Source organism: Lissotriton vulgaris, chromosome 7 (assembly GCF_964263255.1).
Source record: "Lissotriton vulgaris chromosome 7, aLisVul1.2, whole genome shotgun sequence".
Lineage (NCBI taxonomy): Eukaryota > Metazoa > Chordata > Amphibia > Caudata > Salamandridae > Lissotriton > Lissotriton vulgaris.
Window position 1 is genome coordinate 684,030,689 of NC_141695.1, and position 25,740 is coordinate 684,056,428.

General features: G+C 44.5%; 1 protein-coding gene across 3 annotated transcripts in view; it reads left to right on the forward strand.

Annotated features, from left to right (window-relative positions):
* The window catches only part of RNF135 (ring finger protein 135), a 156,450-nt gene that overhangs the window by 26,668 nt on the left and 104,042 nt on the right, over window positions 1-25,740 (forward strand). For all 3 annotated transcript variants that reach the window (XM_086930892.1, XM_086930891.1, XM_086930893.1), the window contains exons 2-4: window positions 2,285-2,380; window positions 13,977-14,207; window positions 18,973-19,135. In XM_086930892.1, coding sequence (XP_086787018.1) covers window positions 2,285-2,380; window positions 13,977-14,207; window positions 18,973-19,135 — 490 coding nt within the window. The remainder of the gene's footprint in view (window positions 1-2,284; window positions 2,381-13,976; window positions 14,208-18,972; window positions 19,136-25,740) is intronic.

Consider the following 25,740-nt stretch of genomic DNA (forward strand, 5'->3'; position numbering starts at 1 on the left):
CCCCAACATTCAAGAGGGTGGTGCACTCACTGGTTGGTGCCTCTAAATCCAAGTCCGGGGCAATGGCTATAGCGTCTCCATCTCTCTCTCTCTCTGTCACACCACTGTATCACCGCCATCGGTCACCGTTGGTCTACCTGTCTTCTTCGCTATGCAGATAGACAGTTAGGCATAGTACACCCGAAAGTCGTACTGCCCAATATCCTGCATCCCAGATGGAATGTTACTCTTTAGCACTTTGCTCTCTTCGTCTCACCAGTCCCTAAACTCGCAGTACGCTAGTCAGCTGATTGCATGCATACCCGAAAGTGGAGTGCAAAGTGGGAGATCGAAATAGCAAACTGTTGGCCAGACATACTGGCTCCACCTGGCCCTATCTTCCTAGGCCATATGCAGATGCTATATAGCGCACAGCCATATGATTTGTGAGACTAGAAAGGACTATTAACTGTCTGATAACTGTGGAAGTCCTTGTAGTCTAGTGGTTTCTTGTATCTGATATATGGTACTATACAGACCCATTTGGTGTACAGAGGCCAATATGTTTTATCTAGTACCAAAGTAGATGAATTGGCTCCTTTTATAAACCTCATTTACTGCAGCGCTGAAAAGGCGGGAGTCCCTGGATCATTAATGTTTCCTTTTGAGGGTTCTTATGAGTAAGTCTGTTTCACTCGCATAGTCTTTCCCTTTTCCAAAGTCACTGCATTTTGACCCTCTGAAGAAGATATTCAGGGTTTTCTTTAACCAAGTAGAGACTCATTTTCTTTAATATATTACAAGTTCTGCCTCAAAATAGGCATCTTTCAGAAGGTTGTCTCACCTTTTGCTCAGAAATGGTAATACCAATGTTGGCAAGTGGGCAGCCATGGGTTCTCTGTTATGATAAACAGTACATCCATGTGTGTGCTATGGATGGACTTTATTGAGACCGGACTATAACAATTCCCTACTCATAGGAATTCTCAAGCTGTTCATAGCCCACTGCAAAACGATTTTGCAGGGATTTGCCAGGTTGATTCAAGGTAGTTGGTCTGTATTTCTCTAATTCTTATCATTCTGAAAATACTCCAGATTGAGGCAACACTTTCTATAAACTAGCCTGCATTACCCATAAGACACTCTATTCTTGATGCATTAACAATCTTTTCCAGAAAGCTAGCCAGCAGCACCTTCTGCTCGGTGGCACCCTTCTTCTCAACATCTAATCCTACCAGAAGACAAACATGCTAAATCAGTACTTTCGGAACGTTTCAAGGGTCTGGAACTTTATTCCATCACTCAACAAAACAACCACTTATGACACCTCTAATAAAGAGTTTAAGTGCATCGAAGACCGCATCTTCTTCTAATGAGACGTGGATCATGCCAGGAATTGCATATTCCAATGTAGTCACAGTACCAGAATTCCTCCTAATGCAGTTTAGATAGATCTACATGTTTATACTAATTTGTAACCAAAGGTATATATTATGTGTTAAGCTCTCACTTTCTCCTTGTGCATGTAATGTGTGATTCTCTGGTACACTGATTATAATGTTTATTTTAATTTTATATTATGACATACTTGTAACTTGATACTATGCAGAGTGGTCAGGTCCACGCTATATGAAACTGCTAATGCCTAGCTAGGCCAGGTTAGCTACTCTGCAGCACACAAGACTCAATGTCAGCACTGTCTATTTTTTTCTTATTGATTGTATTACTTGATTTTCTATTTCCTTACCTTGGAAATAGTCTGGTATTTAAAAGTAAAATAACACTTTCTTTAAAGTAACTGCCACTAGCAAAACAAGCTTCTCCTGATACTATCATCCACCTACCTGCCTTCCTCTCTTGTCATTTGCGTCAGTCCAACCGCCTAATTCATGAAGGAACCCAAGGTAAGTGCCCACTGTGCTCGCAAGATCAGTTGTAGCTGCATGTGCATAAGGGTATAAGTATGCAGTAATACATGTATTCTGTTTTGGTCTGTAACAACTTATGAAGGAGTTTACATTTGAATATAACATAAAGCTACATTCTTAGAAGTTGTCAGTACGAGACTTTTTTGTAACTGCCGGACAATGTGACAAATACCAATGTAATTAACAGTTGTTGAATGTTGAAGCTTTTCTTATTTGTGATAAAGTAGTCTCTTTTTCACCTTTTTCCACATATATCAATTATTTATAGAGGAGGGAGAGTATTGTTACATTAACAATTTTAGTTTTATACTATGTTTTGTGTTGTCAAAAACTGAGGAATGATTCGTTTTATTCTAACTACAAGTTTCATTTAAAAGGAAAAATGTGGGAAGATGATAATAGAAATTGACAAAGACATCAAGAGGAAAGAAGAAAACATCAAGAAAAGGAGAAATGAGAGTAGTCACATCCAGGCAAGTGACTTTCAGTCTTCAAGTTAGCTTTTGGCAAAACCACAATTTAAAACTGCGGGTTCAACAAATGTATTCATGGTTTTGATAGGTAAAGTGCAATTTTGTGCCACCATAGAAGTTGCCATTTGGAAACACAAGGTGCTATGATTTATTTGTGTCTTTGATAGGCAAAGTACACTTCAGTTTCACTCTAGTAGTTGTCATTTGATAAAAGATGAGCATAAGACATTTTACATATTATACCATTTGAAAAAGCTAAACACAAGACATAATATACCTTTTGAAAAAGCTGAACAGAAGACATTTGACAGATTATACCTTTTGAAAAAGTTAGGCATAAGACCTTTTACATATTATACCATTTGAAAAAGTCGAGCACAAGACATTTTACATATTGTATGGCTCTAACATGGGACCCAACATCGTTCTACTTAATTACTCTGCTTGAGTTTACATTTTTCAGAAGCCAAAGACAGTGATTTTTAGGCACGTGGACAGGGCAAAGCCCTCTCTCTTCTTCTTACGTCTCTTTTTTATTTTATGATCTCATTTTATCTTAATGTCACTTAAACTACTCAGTAAATTCTTGTAACTTTCTATCTTCATTAACTCCGAGCTTGCTGTCCCGTCTCATACACCGGCCCCTTCCCTTCTTATAGTTTGTAGATCAATTCCTGTTTACTCTTATAATATTTCCATTCCTACTACCCTGGCTAATCATGTTCTACTTTCTCTACATTTTGTATTGGTCTTTAGCTATCGTTTCTCTCCTGATGTCTTCTCCATTTTACTGCCGTCACTTTCTATGTTCCCTCCACAGTGCAGAGCAGCTCCAGGAGAAACTCAATCTTCATCCGACCCTGCCCTTTTGTTGTCATTGTACTCTGGTTAGGATCCTGTCTTGGTGAAAAAGAACTATTGTCAGTCAAGAATCACACATTTTGTTTTGCTTTTCCCCAGAAACTCCTAATAATTATAATCCACTTTCTCTTCTATCCATTTCTGCAGTCTTCTCCCACCCTTGGTGACTTTACTAACTATTTTACTTCGGAAAATAAAAACCCTGTAATTATATTCTTGCTCCTGTGGCCCTTTCTCAGTTGTGTCAGTCCAAAGTACAGTCCTATCCAGAACTATCTGACTCTCGCCTGGCAGCTTTTATTTCGTCCATGTTTGCTCCTAAATTACCATGTCTTACTCTTCTCTTTAGCCGCCTTCAGCCACTGGCATATTTCTAGATTCTATTCACTCTTTACCTGCAAAGAAGAACCTTGCCTTAAATCTTTTAATTGGGACCTCTTTTGTTTGAGACTTCATCATATAACATAGAGGTAAAATGTGCATCTTTCTCCCCCACGCGTTGGCTAATAATTGGCTGCAGAATTCATTTATAACTTAGGGGTGACCTGACAAAGCCGCCAAATTATAATTGTTTTCATAGAGATGGAAATAGTGCTTGGCAAGAGGGTGAGGAGAGTGTGTGCTTGTGTTTGTGATAAGTTGTGGTTTCTGAAAGCGGCTTCTCCGAGCTTTATTAAACAAATCGAGTCTAAAACATATTGTTGCAACTTTCTGTAAAATGTTTATAACTGGAGTTCAATGTTTCCTATGTTTACTGTTTCTCTATATTTGCAGTTATAAAAAAAAATAGTGAGAATAACAATGGTGAGCTCAGAACATTTTTATGCATTACTGGAAAGTAAAGATTCCTACTTTAAGCTGTGTAGTACGATTACTTTTTCACCACACAAAGTTCACATTAATTTCACAAGATAGTGTTTGTATATTGCAAAAAGAGACATTGGTGATGGAGGTTGCATCTGCAACTTTTTGTATTAAACATATTATAGTGGAGGGAACTCTGCAGAAGCCTCTTAACTGCTGAGGTTGTCGAGGGCGATCAACTTGGGTCGGATGCTTGTGGGTCAGGTGTGGAGGAGAGCAACTGTGTCAAGTCCCTTGGTATACGATTGTTGGCAGCCGAAATGGTCTGACCCCACTGTCACTATGTTTTGCGTTGTGTCTTGTACTCATATTTATGTGGGCCGTCTGCTCGCACCTGTACACCCACCCTGTTGTTGTTGTAAAATGAACAATAAAGGTTTTGAAAAAAAACTTAATATACTGCTTCGTTACTTAGAATGCACTGGTCACAGATGTACGAGTCCCATAGTTCGTCTGAAAAAAGCTGACTAACAGCCAGCAACTGGGACTTGGCTTAGAATGAGTTTTCAATACGAGTTGGCTTTGCATCACTTGACTTTACACTTGACATTGAAAAATATAAAAGAAACACATTGTGTGTCTGGGAAAGCTGTGCTTTTTAAATTTTTTACCCAGGAGTGTAAATTCAAGGATAGGTACCATTAATTCTGCCCAAAAATGTGGAATTCCATAATCGTCGTTTACAGTAGTGATGCTAAGGTTTTATGTAATTCATGCAATCATAGCAGGTGTACATTATCGTCATTGCCACAGAGTACCCCACCTGTGTTGATGCGCGTAGCATATTGGACTGGAACAGGTCAAGATTGCAACTGTGTCAAGTATGTTTTTTGAGGAAGTTTTTCACAGAAAATAGTCAGGTGGGATGGCTGCAGCTGTTGACCCCAGGTTTCCCCTGCACCCATGGAACCCTGACACCCCAAAAATGTTTAGTGGAGATGCAGAAGAACCCAGAGAAAATGACTTGTGCAGCTTGCACCATTTGTTACCATCATGCTGTGAAATCAAATCGTCGCAAAGAAAACACTTTACTTACATTTGTATGCCGCAAAAAAAACAGAATGTACTTTCCGTGGCAAAGTACCCAACATCTTGCATTCCCGGACGTCTCTACATGTGGAACTGCACGTAATGTATAGGAGAGAATTGAGCCAAAGTCATGGCCATGTGGAATCAGTTCCATTGCAAACTGGATTGGATGTCTTTGTGTATTTTGCTATTTCTCTTTTGTACCATATAGCAATGGAGAAATGAGTGGTACTGTGTTTTTAGGTCTCGGCTGGCGAAAGCAGTGCATGCGCTGCTCTCGCCATACGAGGCTTCTTGGAATCAATACAGATTCCAAAGCTCTCGGTGGCGGAGTTGAAGCCCTAGCCATCTTCCTCATTCGCAGGTGTCATCTTCCATGCAAAACGCTGGCTTCTGATTGTAAAGGAGGCTTCTTAGTCCCTCCTTGTTGCAGCCTTTTCTCCTTTAGGCCCGCCCCGTGTTTGGCTTGCTTACTGGCGGCGTGTAACTAGCTCCTTTAATTACAGGGTGAGGACTTTTTTTGTCATCCCGGCTGGAGCGATTTTTAACTTTGAAACTGAGCACAGCGCGCTTCACACCGAGCTCGGATTATTGATATATTTCTTAACTTTAGCACTGAGCATAGCGCCCGCTTCAAGGACACCACGCTCAGTGTTTAAGTTAAGAAATATATGCAGAAACCAAGTGCGGTGTCCGTGAAGAGGCGCGGCGCTCAGTTTTAAACTTAAGCATTTGCAATGCAATCGGACCGATTACATTGCAAATGCTTGTTCAGTTAGTGAGGGCTCACAACTCTGGTCTAAAATTTCTGCCCCACTGATTTAAAATTCATCAGTCACCTCTCAGCAGGAGACACATATCTGCTCTATTCGGCAGGCAGAAGTCACGGAGCTCGATGTTACACGCACTAAGTCCCGCCCTCAAATGGCTAAATAAGCCTATGGGACAAGATGGCTGCGAGACTCGCAAGGCTAAATTATCCCTTTCATTTGTGAGGATTACGCAGGGACTAGGCTTCACTGGAAACCTGTATGTCACAAATGGTATTAATCCTTTCGAAAAAAGTAAATACAAAATGTAAAACATAATAAAAGAACAAATGGGTCAGTAAAACACAACGGTTTAACAATCTGTGCACCAGGGAGAAAAAATTAATGTCTGTTCATAGGAACACAAAAGAGATTCTTTCTGTGTAAAGGAAGCTTTCTATCACCGGCTCTTTGTGGGCACCAGCTCGAGAGGCCTGTAATCACAGCAGTTGGTGCTTGTTTGTCTGTACACAGTGTTCAACAAAGTGCGGTTACAGTGGCACGTAGAAAGGTATTTAACGTCACACCCTATTTAACTGCAATAACATAAAGCGCCTATTAACCCGTTAACTATGGAGCATTCCCCACCCCAGTGCACAGCCATCTTTTAGATATTTGGGGTAGTTGCGCTCAGGTTCCCATAACACAGAAGGTATCCACAACAAATCTGCATTCAGTTTTTTTTCCAGGGTTTGTGGATTCCCCAGACAGAGAAAATAGCCAATGTATAACTACATTTTGTGTTTTTTTCCAGTAAAGTTGGGGAAACAGTCCTGCAAAAAAGCGTCTTAGTTTTTTCCCCTGAAAAATAGCGCCTAAAGTTGCCGTGCTAAAATCACTAACTTTGCAACCTTTGGGAACATGCAGAGCTGTATAAACAAGCATTAAAATGCAATAGGCCTCACCTTTGATTAAGTTAAAGCCATTTGCTTTGCTAATGGTATTGTATAGCAAAGCAAATGGGTTTAACTTAATAAAAGGTGAAACCTATTGCATTTTCAATGCTTGTTATCACAAGTCTGGGAACACAGGATGGTGAAACATTTGCTTTTGGCAGCAGATCACTCTTCTGTGGCCCATTAATATGAGGAAATAGTATTGTTTTAGCCATGGTTTATGTTTCCAGGGAGTTATAGATAAATAAGTGGTACCATGTACTTGCATATCTCCCTGCATTGCACACGGTGTAAGTTTCAGAAGTATCTGTGGTTGATAGGAGTCAATGTTTGCCCCCGGATTTGAAATTACAGCTGTCCGACTTGGCACATTTCTGTAAAGTGAGTTCCTTAAAAAAACAGACGAAATTCCCAGGTGTTTGGACTGTTTCTCTTCCGAGCAGTTGGTCCATCCACATACGAGGTATAATGTTTTTATCAGGAATGGAAAGGCAGGCTGGTGCAATCCTGGCTGTTGCCATCAAATTCTACTGTTTTAGGAGTAGGTCTTTACGAATAAACAGTATTTTTTTTAACAATATGTATTGTTTTCAGGGCATAATGGGTAACAAAAGCGTGGACCATCCATGAATTCTACGCCTCAGTACATTCTCCAGGGTGTCCTCTTTTCAAAATTGCATAGGTTTGGTAGGTTTCTCTTCCTGTGCACCCTACAGGCAAATATTCTAAGAAGGCACATTTGCTAATGAAAGCCTGTCTAAAACCGGTGCACTAGGATTCACCTCGCTAAAAAAAGCAGACCTACCACTAATCGTAACTCACTGACGGAAAGTCTAAAATGATGTATACGTTGACTGACACAGTTTTAGTCTGTTCTTCCTCATTGTAGTATGGACACCCACACATTTAGGTATTTTTACAGTTCAATTCAAAATATCTGGAATGGAGACAAAGGCAGGCTAGACAATGGTGGCGACTGCCTGGAAATTCGAGTTATCTAAAAATACACAATGCATTTGACTAGATTGCAGAATGGGATGCACATTCCAAATTCTGCTCTTTTTTTAATCTTTTTGGATCAAAAAGTGGCCGTAGGAGTCCAGTGGACATTTTAGTTTGCAAGGCGATGGGCATATGGAGGATGGAGGGATGGCTTACTGCCTCGATCTGTTCCCTCAGAAGACCTGAAATTCAGATGGGAGTTGGTAGTCTGAAATAAAAGATATATGCTGTAACAGTAGCCACAAATTCCCGCCCCTTTATTTTTTTAGGTCCGGTCTAGAGAAACAGCTTTATCTGTCTTACCGGCCTATTATAATCTTTAAAATGAATGCATAATATTCTTGGTAATGGTACCTACATAAAAAGACTTTGGCTTAACCTTCTTCAGCCATCACTCTGTTAGACTGTGTTAGAACTGGGGTCACCAATTGCGACATGGTAGCTTGACGCGAGGCAGGAAGGCACCCGAAGGCAATGTGTAAAGCAGAGGAGCAGCACACACTCACACTGACTCAAGAATACCCACGCAATGAAGAGACACCACACCACACCAGGCTGATTGATGAAACAAGATTCTTTATCTACTTTTAGTTCAGGTAGGTAACACAAGGTTCTCATAACATTAGGTCTATGCAGGTAACTCTTCTTAGGTACTAGGCTCATGTAGGCAACATCTCTTAGGCATCAATTCAATAAAGATAACGATTCTGATATTTAGGGACATCATAGGCAACATTTCCTATAAGCAGGGTCATCGAATTCAACACTTTGTGGGCATGAGTGTAACATCAAAACATTTCCTATGCATGTGGATCATTCAAGTAACATTTCTTAGGGATGGGGATCATATAGGCAACATGCACAACATTTCCTAGGTTCACGTTCAATAGAGTTAACATTTCCTCTGCAGGTGTACTCTAGGAATAACTGTCCCTATGCAAGGGTTAATTCAGGGCATATTTCTGAGGCAGTGTGAATACAACTGAGCACACCTCCCACCCACCAGGCTCTTACTTAGGGTGGGCGTGCAGACTTCTTCAGGCCGAGTTCATCACTAATCAGGGCAGTTCTGCACTTTCTCTAGGCCCAGGCGCCAGCAGCTCCAAGAGAAGGCACACAACATCAGGCCTGGCCAGCAGTGGGTTAAAGACGTTCTCCTCGGCCCAGCCAGTCCTCACGCGATGTCGGGGGTGGTCACAGGGCTGCCACTCTGTGTCGGTCTTATCCTCCGGCAGCTCTGCTTCTGAGGTGGACCTTGCCTTCCTCCTGATGCGGCTCTCTCTTCATTTGGGGTGGCTCGGCGGAGGTCCGGGGCTCCCATGCTCCTCCTCGGAGTCCCCTCATTCCTGCCTGGGTGGGCTCCAGTCTCACTTCCACTCGGGGACCCGGGAACCAATGAGGGTGCTGCTCTTAGGTGGCGCGACTGCGGCAACCAATGGGTACGTGACTTAGAGCACCCGCATTCTGGTCTACAACCCCCCCGCTGCGACCGCCTCCTCTTTAAATGCCCTGACGCATTCTATTGCAGACTTTTCACTCAAAAACCCCCATTTTACAGTATTGGGTGATTTTAATCTCCACATTGATAATCCATCTTGCACACAAGCCTCTTCCATGCTGGAAACTTTACAAGGACTTACCTTGCCCCAATTAGTCAAAGGCCCGACCCACATAGCAGGCCATACACTAGATCTCATCTTTTCTAATCATCCTGGTATCTCCACCCTTCCCCCCATTCCCCTGACATGGACTGATCACTTTCTTCTTCCCTTCACCCTCACTTCTCCTTCCCCTCCTCCCCCTTCCTCTCTTAACAGAGACAGGGGTCGTAAATGGACCAAAGTTACCTGTGATTCCTTGGAAGCTCATCTACATTTTCAACTTAATCAGCTGGAAGACCTCGACATAGAAACTATAAGATTTAATTCAAACCTTTCCTCTGCTCTTGACTCTGTTGCCCCTCTTGTTTTACTGACTTCCTCCAGATCACGTCCCTCTGCCCCTTGGTTTTCCCCCTGCTTCGTGAGGAAAAAAGCAAGTGTAAACAGTTGGAACGCAAATGGAGACAGGATTATGACCCTTTAGCCAAACTGGCCTATAAATCTGCCCGGAACAAATTCCATAAACTGAAACGTTCTACAATGAGAGCTTATTTTTCCAACATCATTCAACAGGCGCAGAACTCTTCCAAAATACTTTTCACCATCGTGAAAGACTTTGTAAACCCCCCTGCCTCGAAATCCCAATGCATCCCTACTCAAGATCTGTGTAATGGACTCTCGGATTACTTTCAGAACAAAATAGTCAAACTCTCTTCCTCCTTTGATATTGCCCCTCCTAACCACCTTGCCGACATTCCATGTTCCATCCCCTGCTCATTTAACTCCTTTAGTGAGCTGACCCCTGACCTAGCGTTGTCCCTGCTATATAACGTTAAGTCTGGTTCCCCTTTGGACCCAGTCCCTGCAAAAGTCATGGGCAATCTTGCCCCTATTTTAGTAAACCCTTTCCTCTCCATCTGGAATTCCTCCCTGTTACGCGGTCAATTTCCCTCTGTGTGGAAACAGGCTAGGCTAATTCCCATTTTGAAAAAACCTGGGGCTGACCCCTCGCAATTTGGCAACTACCGGCCTATATCGCTCCTGCCTAAACCTGCCAAGATACTGGAGAAAGTGGTACAGAAACAGCTGGCTCAGTATTTGGAATCAAATCAGCTATTACACGATTCCCAGTCTGGCTTTAGAACCGGCTACAGCACCGAGACGGCGCTGCTAGAAGTCTCTGAGATCATCAGGGAATCAGTGGATAGGGGCGAGGAGGCCATGTTGGTCCTCCTCGACCTATCCGCCGCATTTGATACTGTATCCCATAATATACTTGCCACCCGTCTACAACAGCTAGGGGTCGGTGGCACAGTGCTGGCCTGGACCAAATCTTTCCTGTCCAGTCGGTCTCAGAGGGTTACGATGCACCCATTTGAATCTGAGGACAAACCCCTCCTGTGCGGAGTGCCCCAGGGTTCTGCCTTAAGCCCTTTATTGTTTAATGCCTATGTGGCCCCACTTACCAAGGTAGTAGAGTCCTGGGGTGTCAGGGTGGTCTCTTATGCTGATGATACTCAGCTTGTCTTTTCATTTAGAGACCACTCTGACTCCCTCTTTTCCAACTTTAGAAACTGCCTTGGCAATATTTGCACTTGGATGTCAGCCAATCACCTTGCCCTCAGTACCGACAAACCCGAGGTTCTCTTCTTCAGCCAGAAATCTCCTCCCCCTGCAATTCTATGGTGGCCTACCGTTTTGAACCCTCCACCCACTCCAGTACAGGCTGCCCGCAACCTAGGCTTCACATTTGACAACACCTTGTCTGGTAGTTCCCAAGTCAACAAAGTTGCGGGGCCTGTTTTTCCAAATTGCGCATGATCAGGAAGATTTTCCCCTACCTCCCCCAATCTTCCCGCAAAACGGTTGTTCAGGCACTTATCACCACTCATCTAGACTATGCTAATAGTCTTTATGCAGGTGCCCCCCAATATCTAATTGACCGTCTGCAAATTGTCCAGAACGCCGCAGCTCGGCTCATTGGTAATATTCCTGCCCGCACCTCGGTCAGAGCCTACCGGGATGAGCTTCACTGGCTCCCTATAGCCCGGCGCATCGACTTTAAAATTCTGACTCTGGCATTTCGTGCAATTCATGGAATTGGCCCGTCCTATCTGAGAAAACGCCTCAAGATTTCATCTTCAGTCAGACATCTGAGATCCAACAGTCTTCGTCTACTGATCGTCCCAAAATTTAGGCTTTCTCGAAGTGGCGGTAGAACTTTCACCGTCACAGCGGCCAAGCTCTGGAACAGCCTTCCTCTTGACCTCAGGTTCACTGATTCCGAGCCAGTCTTTCGACGCAAACTTAAAACCTGGTTGTTTACTAAACGGTAATAGTTCTTTAGCATCTCTTATTTCTCTCAGCTGGATTTGATCCTGGTTACTCTCTCTGGGGACACTCAGGTAATCTTAGCGCCGGGACACCTCCGCCGGAGGTAGCCGCGCGCTTTACAAGCTTCTAAATAAAAAATAGAGGGGACGCGGCCGGCGCCCTGGTCGCGTAGCAACGGGTGCGTGCGAAGCCTAGACCCAGCGTGGCCTTCCCTGATACTGCGGCGGCCCTTTCCAGGCTACGGGCGCCGCAGCGAAGATCTTCGCCGGCGCTTCCTTTCTCTGCACAGCTCTGGTTCAGCACGGCCTTGGGGACTAGAGCGGCGGTGAGTCTGGCGCGGCTACGCTTCCTCAGTGCTCACGGGGCCTAGCGCGGCCCTCCCAAAACCTCGGGACGGCGGCGGTGATCGGCGGGCAAATAGCGCTTAGAAGCCACAGCGCTTGGAAGTCACAGCTAGCAGGTGGCACAATAGCAGTTCAGCCGGGTCCTGGGCTGCGGCAGTGATCTGGGGCAAATAGCGCTTAGAGGACACAGCGCTTGGCAATGATGGCACTAGCAGAGACTAGGTTCGCCCCGCAGCAGCGCCAGAAGGCAGCAGCAGTAGGGCACAGCCTGAGCGCTCACAGGACACAGTTCCCTCAATATAGCGCTTGGTTGGCACAGCGCTTTACCTGGTGATCCCCCAGTAGCAGCAGCGCTCACAGGGTTCTCAGAGCTTCAGTCCTAGCGCAGGTGATATTAGATCTTGGCTGTGGTTTCCTTGACTGCAGTATCTAAGGGGGGAAGATGGGGGGTTGAGTTGGCAGGCACAAGAGGCAGGATGGTTCCCTGCAGCACACTGGAGTTGGTCTCCTGGGTTTCCCCCTCACTGGGCAAGGTCAGCAGGCTGGCAGAGTCCCTCAGCTATCTTGGGTACAGCAGGGCCTAAGCTCAGTCAGTTTCAGTAGTGTAGGTTCCCACCTAGGCGCAACCGCCTATACTCCGGCAGAGGTTCCCCCAGGTCCAGTGGTGCCTCAACTAACTAGTCAGGTTTCCCTCCTTTCCTCTTATACCCCTAGGTCAGGGGACCCTCCTGAAAGGCGGCAAAGCATAACTCCTCCCTGGCTGGAAGGTTCCAGGAGCTTCCACATGTCTGTCTATGGGACCAAAAGGCGGGACGGCAAAGATACAGTAGCTGTCTGTCCCAGCCTGCACCTAACTACTGGTGCCTGCATGTACAATGGCCACTCCGCAGTAGCAGGGGCCTGTGGTAGCCATGTTATTAGGAGAGAGCACCTGCACCTCAGCACTGTTTGGAAGTGGTAAGGCGACCAGAGGCCTAGGTCCAACAAAAAGGTGGTGGCAAAAATGAGGCAAAAAGGGAAATAAAATGGGGTAAGACCACCCTAGGGCTGACAGGTCTAACCCAAGCTCTGGTTAGTGAAAGCTTTAGCTGTATTGCAGTAGGTATGTCACTAGTAATAGTGGCAGGAGTAGGCCAGCACCCTCCCACTGTAAATCAGTGTACTATGTTTCCTTTGTGCTGTGCCAGTGGGATGACCACCAGTCAAGAATTACCCTTGAAAGTCAGTTGTTTGAGAATAAAATATGTTTTTCGTTATTACTCTATTATCTGATGGTTTCTGACCCATAATTTCCGTGAGTAGACTTCACCTTGGCTCAACTTTGATGGGACTCGGGTCTGCCCTGCGGTAACTTCAATAGACCATCCCTAATGCCTTCTCACACTCTTTTACTCACCACACACTGCACTTTTTCTCACAAACTGACTTTGCCCTTCAACCATTTATGCACTCACCCATTCATCCATACACACAGCCAACCAGTCATCCGTCCCAGATGTCTCAATCACTCATTTATGTGTCTCTTCGTGTAATCACTGGTTCATCCATTCATTCAATCAATTACCCCTCCATTTGCTTCCACTCTCGCCCTCCCCCGACACAGCAAAACGGGCAAATTTGCAGCCTTGTTAATGTTGCTTTTATTTGTTACAACTTTCAAAACTAGCTATGCCTAGCATTTCAAGTACAGAAACCTTATAGTGCTAAAGTACATATTGACAATCTGATGTGAGTATAGTCAATGACTTCATTTCAAAGCTGAGTTTATTATGCCCAGTTTATGCCAAAGTTGAATGTATCTGCATCACCAAGACCAGCCAAGCCACCTCATGTTTCAACCTAAAATTCTCTTTCAGAAATGTGCCTCTGAAATGAAAAGCACGCTGAGCAGTGACTTCAGGGCAATGACAAAGTACATTGAAGAGCAGGAGAGAGCCATGCTGCAGAGGGTTGATCACGAAGAACAATTAGCGCAACAGAAAATAATTGACAGTATAACCACACTTACTGATGAGCTGGCTGAGCAGACGAAAATCAAAACCTCTTTGGAACAGGGGGCTGAAGACAACTGGCTCGAGCTACTGAAGGTACATCGAATGTAACTGTTGTCTATGATGCATTTATTTGCTTGGAGAACCATTGTTTCCTTGAGTGGAAGTATATGCGAAGGGATATATTGAACATAAAATGACACTGAGTGAAAAGCAGCAAAAGTATGTCAGGTTTCTGTCTCAGCACCAAGGGTTGTATGTTCAAATATTGAGGAGAAAAACATTGTCTAACTAAAACATGGACTTCCACATTATCTTGATTATGAGCATTTGTAAGTAAGTATGGATTTAGGTTCCTAACTCCACCTCTACATACCTTGAAAATGTAAACATCAGGGAACCTCGATGTGGAGTTAAGAATAGTACACCTATACCTGCCTATGTACACATATCTTCAAAATATTGTGGTAGTCGGTATTTTGTCAACAATATTTTCGAAGAACATTAGAAACTCGTCTCTGGTACAATATTTTGTGCAATACATTTTTATCAATTCCATAATATCAACATATAGATCTAAATGTAGAGTTTTTCAGACAGGGTACACCATCCAAATGCACCGGAATATCTTGCCTGCCAAACCCTCAGTCTGCCCACCTCATTTAGAGACTCTTAAGTATTCCATCAACGTACCCCTGTGAAATACTTCCTTTGAACGCACAATAAATTAGAGGCTGTCGGAGTAAAGACATTAAACCGCCTCTCTGCTTAGGGTGGAAAGGTGTAATGCCTTTTTTTCCACTGTCCATCCTGGCATTAAGGAACAGGGAAAAATAATAATGACCCCCACACCCTGGGATAAAACCCCCAGGGTGTGTGAGTCATTTGCTTTATGTTTTTCAAAAACAATCTCCCACGTTGGGAGTTTGTTTTTTTAAAACAAAACAATTTTCGCATTTGGCGTTACTAATAGTAAAAAATACATGTTTGTTTTCTGACCTCTAATCCTTGAGGGAGGCATCCACAGCCATCACCAGCAGATCTGGCATCCAGCTGCAGAATCTGGATTATGATAATTCAGTGTCAAGGCGAACTGATTGGTTCACCACAAACTCCATCATTACATCAGTCTTTTAAAGACCAGAACACTCAAGATCGAGTCACTTATTTTCTCCGTAACCGGTAGGTATTCCACCCTCACCATGATCTCCATTGTCAGGCTGCCAGGTAAAAGTGCTAAAAAAATCTTGGTCAGTTACAACAAATCATCTTGACCCACTGTCTCCTTAGGGATTGAATATCGAACTACCAACACGTACTCCATTTTCAGAAGTCCAAAACTAGCATAAAGTGACCATGAAGAAGCCTGCAAGGAGTTCCAGTCAATTTATTCGAATATTTAATTCCCCATCTGACTACATTCGACCTTAACTATATCTCTACAATGGGGCCTCAGTCTAAATGGCTGACCTCTGGGGAAGGACTCAAAATAACCGTGCTGTTCTACGCATCCATGTGCTCTAGTCATCTACTTTACCTGTCATCCTCCTTGAGATGGGACATCTCCCCAAATGTAATTCCCTTCCTCAAATATAAATGTTTAGCACCTGGTGTGCCCTGTAAATGAAGGTCCTGTATCAATAAGGACAAAAGTCATTATTCTTGCCAAATGTCTGAAAGATATTCTGTCCCTTTCCAAAGCTGTCTTATATCCCTGATATTTTTCAGCTTGAGTTGAAAAAGGATTTTTGAGGTGGAGTCTTGGAGAAACCACAGAGGATCAAAGTCTGCGATGGTTGAATGGGTGACTTGATGGTAGTGACTGTAATAGGTGTGACCTGCACACAATTTGCTGTCAGGTTATAATGTCATCCAGGTAGATAAGTGTCACACCATTGGCCATGAGAAACCCACAGCCAGTTGCAATAATTTGGCGAAGTACCAAGAAGACTGTTGTGAGACTGAAGGACATAGCTGAAAATTCAAATCCTTGACCCTTCCAGATGAATTGGAGAAATATCCTGTGTGCAAAAATGATAAAAACCCAGAGAGAAGCGTTTTTGAGGTCTAGTATTTCCATCCAGTTCACAGCAAAGAGACAGATAGCCTCTATCTTGAAATGGCAACAGATTAACCATGCATTGAACTTTCTCAAGTTGCTCACCGGTATGCAGCCCTGGCATTTCTAGTGCTCCAGGAAGAGGTTGCTGACACACTTCCTGGGATGGAAGCCATTCTAGTTACAGCCTCTTGCCTTCCACCCTCAGTGCCCCCTCCTCAAAGTGAAAACGTAAGAAACACAGCCTCATTGTCAGAATGGGAATCTCTTATAACTCTGTCTTGAACCCATCACACTAATTGATCAAGTGCCACTTATAAAGGAACTGTGCTAAGTTTTCCCAATTGTAGGTGGAAAAAAAGTATAAAGCTCGCTATGGATACCACCGGAGTTGTTGACCTGAAACCTGACTACCTCCTCAGCCATGACCTTCTCTTCTGGAATGAAACAACGACTAGAAACATTGTGTGTCTTGCAAATGTTTCATTTTCTTGAAACCGGCAACTTATGGGAGTTGTGGAAGCCAGTTTTGCCAGACAAGCACTGCCTACAACAGCCAGCCCCAGCAAAATCCTTAGGGTTTAGTCATTTTTTGTTAGATGACTGTACCTTGTCCAACATGGCAAACTTTTGAAATGATTTCTCAAAGTGGTAGCTTTAGGCCACGACACTCACTTGATGGTGTTCATATCTTCCAACTTTGGGTAGACCTTTATCAGAAGTGTGCATCTCCTCTAATCTAATCTACAGTCCAGTGGCCACGAATGTTGGCCACAAGGACGTTAGCACATTAAAAATCCACTCAACGAATTTTTTTTAATTTATTTAATGCGATTGTATATAGCGCAAACTTTACCCGAAGGTGTCCGAGCCCTTTACATAAGAACCAGTTGCAAAACATAAGGACTTAGGATTACATGCGTTACATAAAAGATACAAACAGAAACATTTTTGCAAATGTACAAGATGTAAAGTCACACAAGGAGGAGATACAGACATAAACATTTTTGCAAATGTACAAGTAGTAAAGTCACTCAAGGAAGAGGTACAAATGGATATACTCTAAGAGTCACATAGGAATGGTAGAGAGTACAAAGGTCTACTGCATATACTAGTGATTAGAGTTATATTTCCAAGACAAATTCCATAAATGATGGCACTCCACTCGGGGAAGTGTTCAAAGGGTTTTATTCAACAACTGCAATCACAGTTGTTGAATAAAACCCTTTGAAAACTTCCCCGAGTGGAGTGCCATCATTTATGGAATTTGTGTTGGAAATTTGAACACGGGATACTGCCTTGATCCCGGCGATGGCACCAGCTCCTGAGTGCTCCCCCTGCGACGAGGCAAGTTGCGAGGTGATATATATATATATATATATATATATATATATATATCAACCAGTCGCCAAAAGTCCATTCAAAAGGACGACAGCGGACCCAAGAGTTCAAAAGTGCTATGCTTTTATTGTGCTAATCCCCGCACCTCCGCCATGACGCGTTTCGAGCCAAAAACGGCCCTTGATCACATGACTATGAGATATATATATATATATATATACACACACACACATAGTAGATTTTCTCAGGTCAAGACCCCCAAAAAAACCACAAAAAAAACAGGAGAGCAGAGTTCCATTAAGTGGGGTCGGAGGGGGGACACAGTCACAGCACCAAGGGAGGGTGAGAAGGATACAAGGGTATGGAGAAAAGGCAAAACAGAAAAGTGAAGAAACATTTGAGGATCCTCAAGGGGGAAACGAGGGAAAAGGATAAAGGACGAGAAAAAGGGTAAAGTACGAGGGAATGGACAAGATGGCGGGTCAGGGTCCAGAGAAAAGCAGCCGAGAACAGCAGCAAAATGGCGGCTAGGACAAAAGAAAAAGTAAAGAAGTCCATGAAAGTCCTTGCTGGTTTGTTGACTGTTGGCTGGCGGTCACTGACACTTTTCGTTCGGCCGCTTTATAAATCAAGAGTTGGATGTCCCGAGGTTCCCCTGCCTCGAACTGCAGCTTGAAGAAGATTGTCCCGCTGTTGCCACGCTGCACTCTCTACTGTGGCTGGAGAGCTTACTGGTCTGCCGGCTTCCATCCTTGCGGCCCCCGAGGCTGTTGCTGACATTCCCGGTACGCGCCCACCGCATACACAGGCATCGGGGCATCGGACTTTTGAAGGAGCCCACTGATCTGCCGGCTGCCACTCTTGCGGCCCCCAGGCTCCATGAACGGTTGCCATCGGTGCCGAGCGGGTTGTGCTTCATGGCAGGGGAAGGGGCAGGGTCGGTCTCTGCTGCGGCTGCAGCCCCAGGCTCTGGCCTCCTCCAGCGTCGCTGGATGAGGCCGGATGCATACAGATGCGTACGGATGCGTACCCTGAAAGATGTTTGTATCATCATGATCAATAAATGTGGAATTTAATAATAGAAAGTCTGTAATTATCTATATAGCCTTACCTTCATGGTTTTCTGCTTGTTAGTATTCTGCCAGTGGTATTTATATAGGATGATATTAAACGCAATACTCTAAAATATCCTTGGGCTAAGGCTGGTAAGTTGTGCACAATTCCCAGTAATATTAACAGCCAAAAACAGCCCAGCAGAAGTCTTAGTTTCATGCACATCAAAAAAGATTTCAAAGTCATAGGTTGTAATACGATCAACATTTCCTTTGTGTGTGTTTGGGTTGTTTTGAAATTGAAATACCAACAGAACATACTGTGAGGATATACATTGACCTTCATTTACAGTTATAATTTATTTTATAGTATTACCATGGAATTACAATGGGGTTAATTTTATTTTAGGACACTCACCCAGCCAAAGAAATGGATGCCGCTTCCGTTTTTCCCGTAGAAGACATATCACTTGATGAGACAGTAAATACTCTCACTTGTGCTGTTGTAGAAGTTAAGGAACTACTTTTAGGAAATACAGTGTTGAAAAAATACATTCTACCTATGAATCCAGGTAAGTGCAGTTTATCTTTGGTACCAAGAAAACACAATTCCTGCGCACACATAAATGTTTCTAATACAATATTTAAATTTTCAGAAATTGGACCATCAAAACAGCAGATTCTTTGTTCCGATCTGGTTTCTTTAATCATATGTCAGAGATAATGAATACAAGCAGCCAGCCGACACGGGTTTCATTGTGGGAAAAGGTAATCCACAACTCTTCAGGGCTAAGTGGCTGGTTCCAATTGTAGGAAAGCCCACATCCAGTGATAATTCCAACCCGGCTGGGTGACACAATTTTTTCTTCTCTCAAGTCGCAAAGTACACGAATATCGGTATCAGCTATAAACAGTCTATTCCAAAGTCAGTGGCGGTTCGTCCATTGGGGGCGTTGCCCCACTAGCCATGGACGACCCCGCACTGTCTGCCACACAAGCAGGCTTTTTAAAAAAATGCATCTCACTCTGAATTAAAAATCATCTGAGCGCACTGAGCGCTACCTGCCGGGAAAAGCCCGACAGAATTGGGCATGGTATAGGAAGTGGGCCGCGGGGGGTCGGGGCTGCGGGAGAGAGTGACAGGCAGCACGCAGAGGCAGAGCAGTCGGAGACTCCGGAGTAGACAGCGCAACAATGCGCATGTAGAATCCAGGAGTACCACAAATTTCGACTTGCCCGTGCATGCGCATCCTGGGTTCGACCTTCCCTCCCCCCCCTCTATAGCACTCGAGACACAGTCTGCCAGGCAGGGACCAGGGGACCCCGGTCTCCTAATGGGCAGATAGTATCCTGCTCGAGCGCCAATCCTGGCGCAGTGTTGCTGGTAATACTGCGCCAGGATTGGCTGCTGAAGCAGGATGGTGCCGTGAGTGGGTGTTGGCTGCTCTTGAGGGGCCGCACACTGTATGGCCAATCACCATATGGCTATTCCAGCAGCCATGTCGAGGTGATTGGCCATTTCTAACGCTGTGTTACGTCACCGTGCGTGGTGCTCTGCTGCACAACAACAACAAGTAGTAATGAAAGTTAGTAGTACAAACAAAGTAGAACAAAGAAGCAGCACTGAAAGCAGACAGAGTCTGGAGAATCACCAACGACGAAGACAAGACCAGTGAGTGACCAGTTCCAGTTCGTCGTCGTTGGTTGTGTGTTGAGTGAGCTGGTCTAGAGTCTGACTGTGTGTGTTGTGCCTGCCTACTACCGTACTACGGACGGTCGGGTCCGGACCGCCTGGTGCTTAAGTTTCGCACCGTCCACCACCAGCACCCACGTAAGTTTTTTAGCACTTATATAACAAAGCCACGGGGATGGGGACGATAGTTCAATCTGTTGTGGTTGTGGTCCAACGTCATTCAAATACATTGATTGAGATAGATGATGAGACTGATGTGCCTTGATCTGCTGTCCGGGTCTGCTCGTGCTAGTCAGGCTGGCAATGGCATGCAACCAACCACCAACCAACTGAGCCGTGAAGCGCAACACCGCCCGCAAAGTCATGTGAAAAAAAGAATTATCCTCCGGCCCGGGCATATCTGTCAGGAAGACGTGTTCCTCTTATGAATATTATCATAATGATAATATTCATAGGAACACGTCTTCCTATATGTATATATATATATATATATATATATATCGATATATATATATAGATATATATATATGGCCGGGCCGGAGGATACTTTTTTCACATGACTGACCCCGGTGACCCGCGCCCGCCTAGGCTACTAGTACTAAACAACTAAGAGGAGTCGAGTCTTGCTATGTGGTTACAAATGGCCAGGATGGGACAGGCACACAGCGCACGTCGTCACTACCTAAAGGTACCAGCTGGTGTTTATTGCGCACTGAGTCCGACTCCTAGGGCCTCTTGACTTGTGCAGTCTGACAACATCCAACGACCCGGGCCTTTGCATCCTGCAGTGAACCGCTACCTTACTACTCCTTGGAAACCTGTCTTGCTGTCGGGAGATTGCCGCCCTGGCATTGTGAGTGCCTGGAGGGAGGGGAGCGAGGCGCACACTTCGAAGATGGCGCTTGCATGCAAGCCCTGAAGCGGGCTGCCTCCTTCCTGGATTGACGGAAACTCTCCAGCTGGGAGTGTGTGCTCATCCTGCAAGGTAGGGGGTGCTTGAGTCTGTGGAGGTTTTGCAGGCTTAATACTCTTTTCTGAGTCCCCATGCTGTTGTAGACTCACACGGCACTGCCAAGGAGCACACTACATAAAGCCACTGCTTATGGCTCAAGTGCTGATTGTAGGGCAGCAGCCTTACCTTTCTTTCTCTTCCCACGGGTCAAGCCTGCACCTTGGGCCCGATGGTTGAATGAGAGAGTGAGAGGAGAGACGCGGCTCACATGGGCCTGGACTTCTCTAGTGATTGTATAGTTTCCCCATGAGTATGAACTTTGTTTTTGGGCCTGTGCTAAGGCTCCTGGATGCTGCATTCATCACACTGAGTGACACTTCTGCAGCCCTGCACGGCCCGGGCTCTCAGGAGCTGACAATTGTGGCCCTCAGGTGAGGGCCATGCCTTCAAGCACCTCTAGCAAAGCTGGTGCCCTGGACAGCTCTCCCAGGACAGTGCAATATGCTTTGGGACACCCCCTTGCTGCTTGTGCTGCATACCGTGGGACTCGGAGGTAAGTGTGTCAGGTGCCACTCCTGCATGCCTTTCGAACACTCTCCTTAAACCATGTCGACAGTGATGACTGGAAAAGGGATGGTAACCCCTGAGGCGCTGTATCCTTTGCCTAAGGCCCTGTCGCTAGAGCCCCATTTGATGCACTCCCCGTCTTTCAGGTGAACTTGTACCTCGGCTGCTCGTGCTGCCCCCTGGATATCTAGGCAAGCGGGCCAAGAAATGAAATGGCTGTTCTGTCTTCCCTCTGAGAGTATTGATCTGGCACCTATGCGGACCTGAGCCCAGGCAGCTACACCTCCCTGGATCCAAATTGTATGAACCTGTTCCTTCACCCTTACCCTGTAATGGGAGGTGGTCCTACACCCCCTATTTACAGCAGCGATGGTAAAAAGATAGAGCCACACCGTCAGGGGCACAATCTAAGATTGACAAATACACTACAAACTCTTCTGACTCTGCCAGACAACAAACAGCATGTGGTTTATGTCCACAAGGCCCCGCATCTACAGACATGGCCCAAATCCTGCTAGCCATTCAAACCTCCAGCCATTTCTTTTTCTCTGACAAAAAACATAAGCAAAACAATTATAGAAGAAAATAATAAGAGTACACACAACGCTTATTTGGTTTGTTTTATCTACTTTCATTTGCTTAGTGGCCCTCTCACCATCATTTTTATTTGTAATAAGCCTCATTTGAGCACGTGGTGCTGCTGAGGTCCACAGGCAAAACCACTGCTCTTTTGGCTCAGGTGCGTGCTAGTTAGGGCATGGTTTGAAGGGCCGCCCAGATTTGAGTCACGGATGAGGCTGCCGCTGCGGCTGCCTTTCATCCTTTCAAGGTCGATGGCGTGAGTTAGTACCTGTGGCGTGTGTTACTGGCGTCCCTGTGGACAGCTAATTTTTTAGGGTGTGCATGCCATACAAACGGTGCAGGGTATACATGTATTTTGCTTATCCCAAGGAACCCACAAGCCATGATGAAAATAAATACAGGGTGTAACATTAACTGAATCTGGTGAAAATAATTCTCACTCTATGGGCTAACATACTAACAATAATGGCCTTCTGTAGCAGTCACCCCAGTGCAAAGGGCCGCTGGACGATTTTTGGGTCTTAAACTAGTACAGGCAAGGTCCTAAATTTGCTCTGACATTTCTAATTTGCTTTACAATAGAAAAATATTGCTGCCATGATTTGTGCCACAGTTCTCCGCATAATTTGACTTTTCTTGCCGGACAATTTTGTCACCCTTCCATTGTGGCACACTGGCATAATCCCAGTGGCTGGTACGCCTTCCATTTGGGATAGACTACAACCCCAAGGCAGTGAAAGGGTTAGTAGAATCCGTGCTTGCGGGTTAAAATACTGGGTAATTGAGAACAGCAAAGGGTGTTGAAAGGCTGAGCACAACCTGTCACTTTAAATTTTTAAAAAAAGAGCTCACGTACTAAAGTAAAAAAAAAAAAATAGTGGATGAAAAAGCACTACAGAAACTTACGGTCTTGTGTCTGCACCAATAGTGGGCATTAATTGAGGCCATGTTTTGTTTTCCTCTGAAAAATAGACCTGCTGCATTGGCATGGACAGACTGAGCTGCCTTGAGAGAAATGACAGATCCCAATAAGATGAAAGGATGTTGGAGCATGTACTGCACGACTCTAGACACCAGACCCTCCCATGCTGTTTGACAAGCTACGTGACGCTACGTGTGCCCCTCTGCACATTCCACATTTACCTGCTCCGTCTCCTCCGGCGGGCTCCGGCTCCAGCTCCTCCCTGGGCCTCGGGCCCTGCAGGGCACCCTTGGACTTCCAGAGGAGCCTGCTAGGACACCTTTGCATGATTTTCTCTCAGTCCGATTGGTAACACAATCAGTGCAGATAACCGTGTGTGCATTAACAGAAAGAAACAGAATTGAATCCTACATGGCGCAGTGGCGAACACAGACTTGTATATTTATAGTGGTACAAGGTTCTAGCCTGCGATTGAAAGAATTGTCAATATGCAAGCCATTATTTCAAAACGGTATTGCAAATCTATGTGCCTTTTGCGGCAGCCAATCTCAGTCTCCGACTGTGTGCAATTATTGCACACAGTCTGAGACTGAGAGTGGCTTCCGCAAAAGGCACAGAGATTTAGTGTTTAAAATTAAATAGCTCATTTTCATATATACATACTACACAAAAGTAATTGAATATTAAATAACATGTGTGGAAATGTTACAATATGAAATCTCAGTTACTTTATTAAATCACTGTAGAGGCCTGTGTTTTGAATAGGCATGCATGCATGTATATAGAGACAGATTTGAATCCTGGTTGGTGAAGCAGGGTATCATGTATTAGTAGTGCTACAAGGCCCCTGAATGCAACAAAAAGCACTGTGAATATGCAAGTCATTATTTTAAAAGAGGGAGATGGTCAGTGCCTTTATCGTTCATGTTTTATAGCGGTTTCAAGAGCTGCTCATTGTTCAAAAGCGTGTCATTTCTGATGTGTCTTTTTCCGTGGACTTTATTGCTTGGGTTTACTCACGAGAAAGTGTCACAGATTTGGGAGCTGAATGTCACTCATAAGTACACTGAAACCCAAACAAATGACACATAAGCAATCTTAAAAGGTGGCAGCTGTGTCCTTTTCAAATGAAAGAAGTGCACATACTAAGGCTGACAGTACCTGCTAAGCACATTTACCTATCTGTAATAATTCATTTGGGGATTTGTAACGGTCGTGGCGTGAACTGGTAACACCCCTGTCTAAAGTTCGTCTGTGTTCACATGTACCATGGAAATTCTTGCAGTATGTACTTTTGCGCATATCCGCACCTTGCCTGCTTAGCTCCATGTGCTTCTTGTAGTGTTCGCGGCTTGTACTTTGTTTTTTACTATGTGAAACTTAGGGAACACCTATGCCCCGCTTAATAGCACGAATTGAGCCATGTACCGCCTCATAATAACAGGCACTTCGAAGTTACAATGATTTCATGCGCTCGTGGTCCACAGCGGGCACTTCTCATGTTTTACATAAACAATGAGGATGTCAGACGCTCGGCGCTTGGAGGCAAACAGTTGTTCCGGCAACTGGCAAGGAGTCGGACAGTCTCTTCATTCGACGCCTGCCGTAGTGTGTATATGTACAGTCTCTGGTCAAACTCCACGTGTGTGGTTTTAATATAAAGCACATTTTTTAAATAATGTTTAATCTACATCAGTGCTTTGCATTTAAGTATACAGGAAAAGGGTGGTGGTGGTGGGTCTATCAAGGCGTCGAACGAGCTGAGGCACAAAGCTGTAGGGATAATAACTAGACTGACGGCAACTGGTATAAGTAATTGCATAATGCGTAGCGCTTAAAATCCACATAAACATGACGCATCCATTCCCGACACCCAATTACCCCTTAAAATAGTAGCATCTATGTATCGTAATGTCCTATTAAAAAGAGCAGCGTTGTGCCTTATTCTTCCGGATGTACTGTTAAATAGCGCATATTCTGCACTATGTGTCCGGAAAGTCGGCAAAATATTAGTGTATTCTTCCAATACCCTATAAAATTGTGTAGGTTCAAAATGAGCTGTCTGCGTCATGTTAAATACCACAGATGCAATGAGTTGTTTTTTATCTGGCCTGTCTGTGAAATATATTCCATAAAGCATTATTTAGCCGAATGGATGGCTGAACAGCAGGTTGTGCCCTAGTGATCAGGGTGCTCTGTTAATCAGCTCAAATTCATCCCTGATATTTGTGGCGCTATGTTAACTAACTGATTCTGCCTGATTTATCCGCGTAATAGTGTGCTTTCATTTATCACACTTCTGTCTTTTCACACTGTAAATACCATGTTTTACTACCCAATGTAACAGTATTCAATTCAAGGCGTCCTGTTGGCCTGACCGTGTCCATGAAGTTAAACCAGCAGTGTCAGGGGAACAGACGTATTTTTATAAAGAAATGCTGCAGCCGCTCAGGGAGAAATA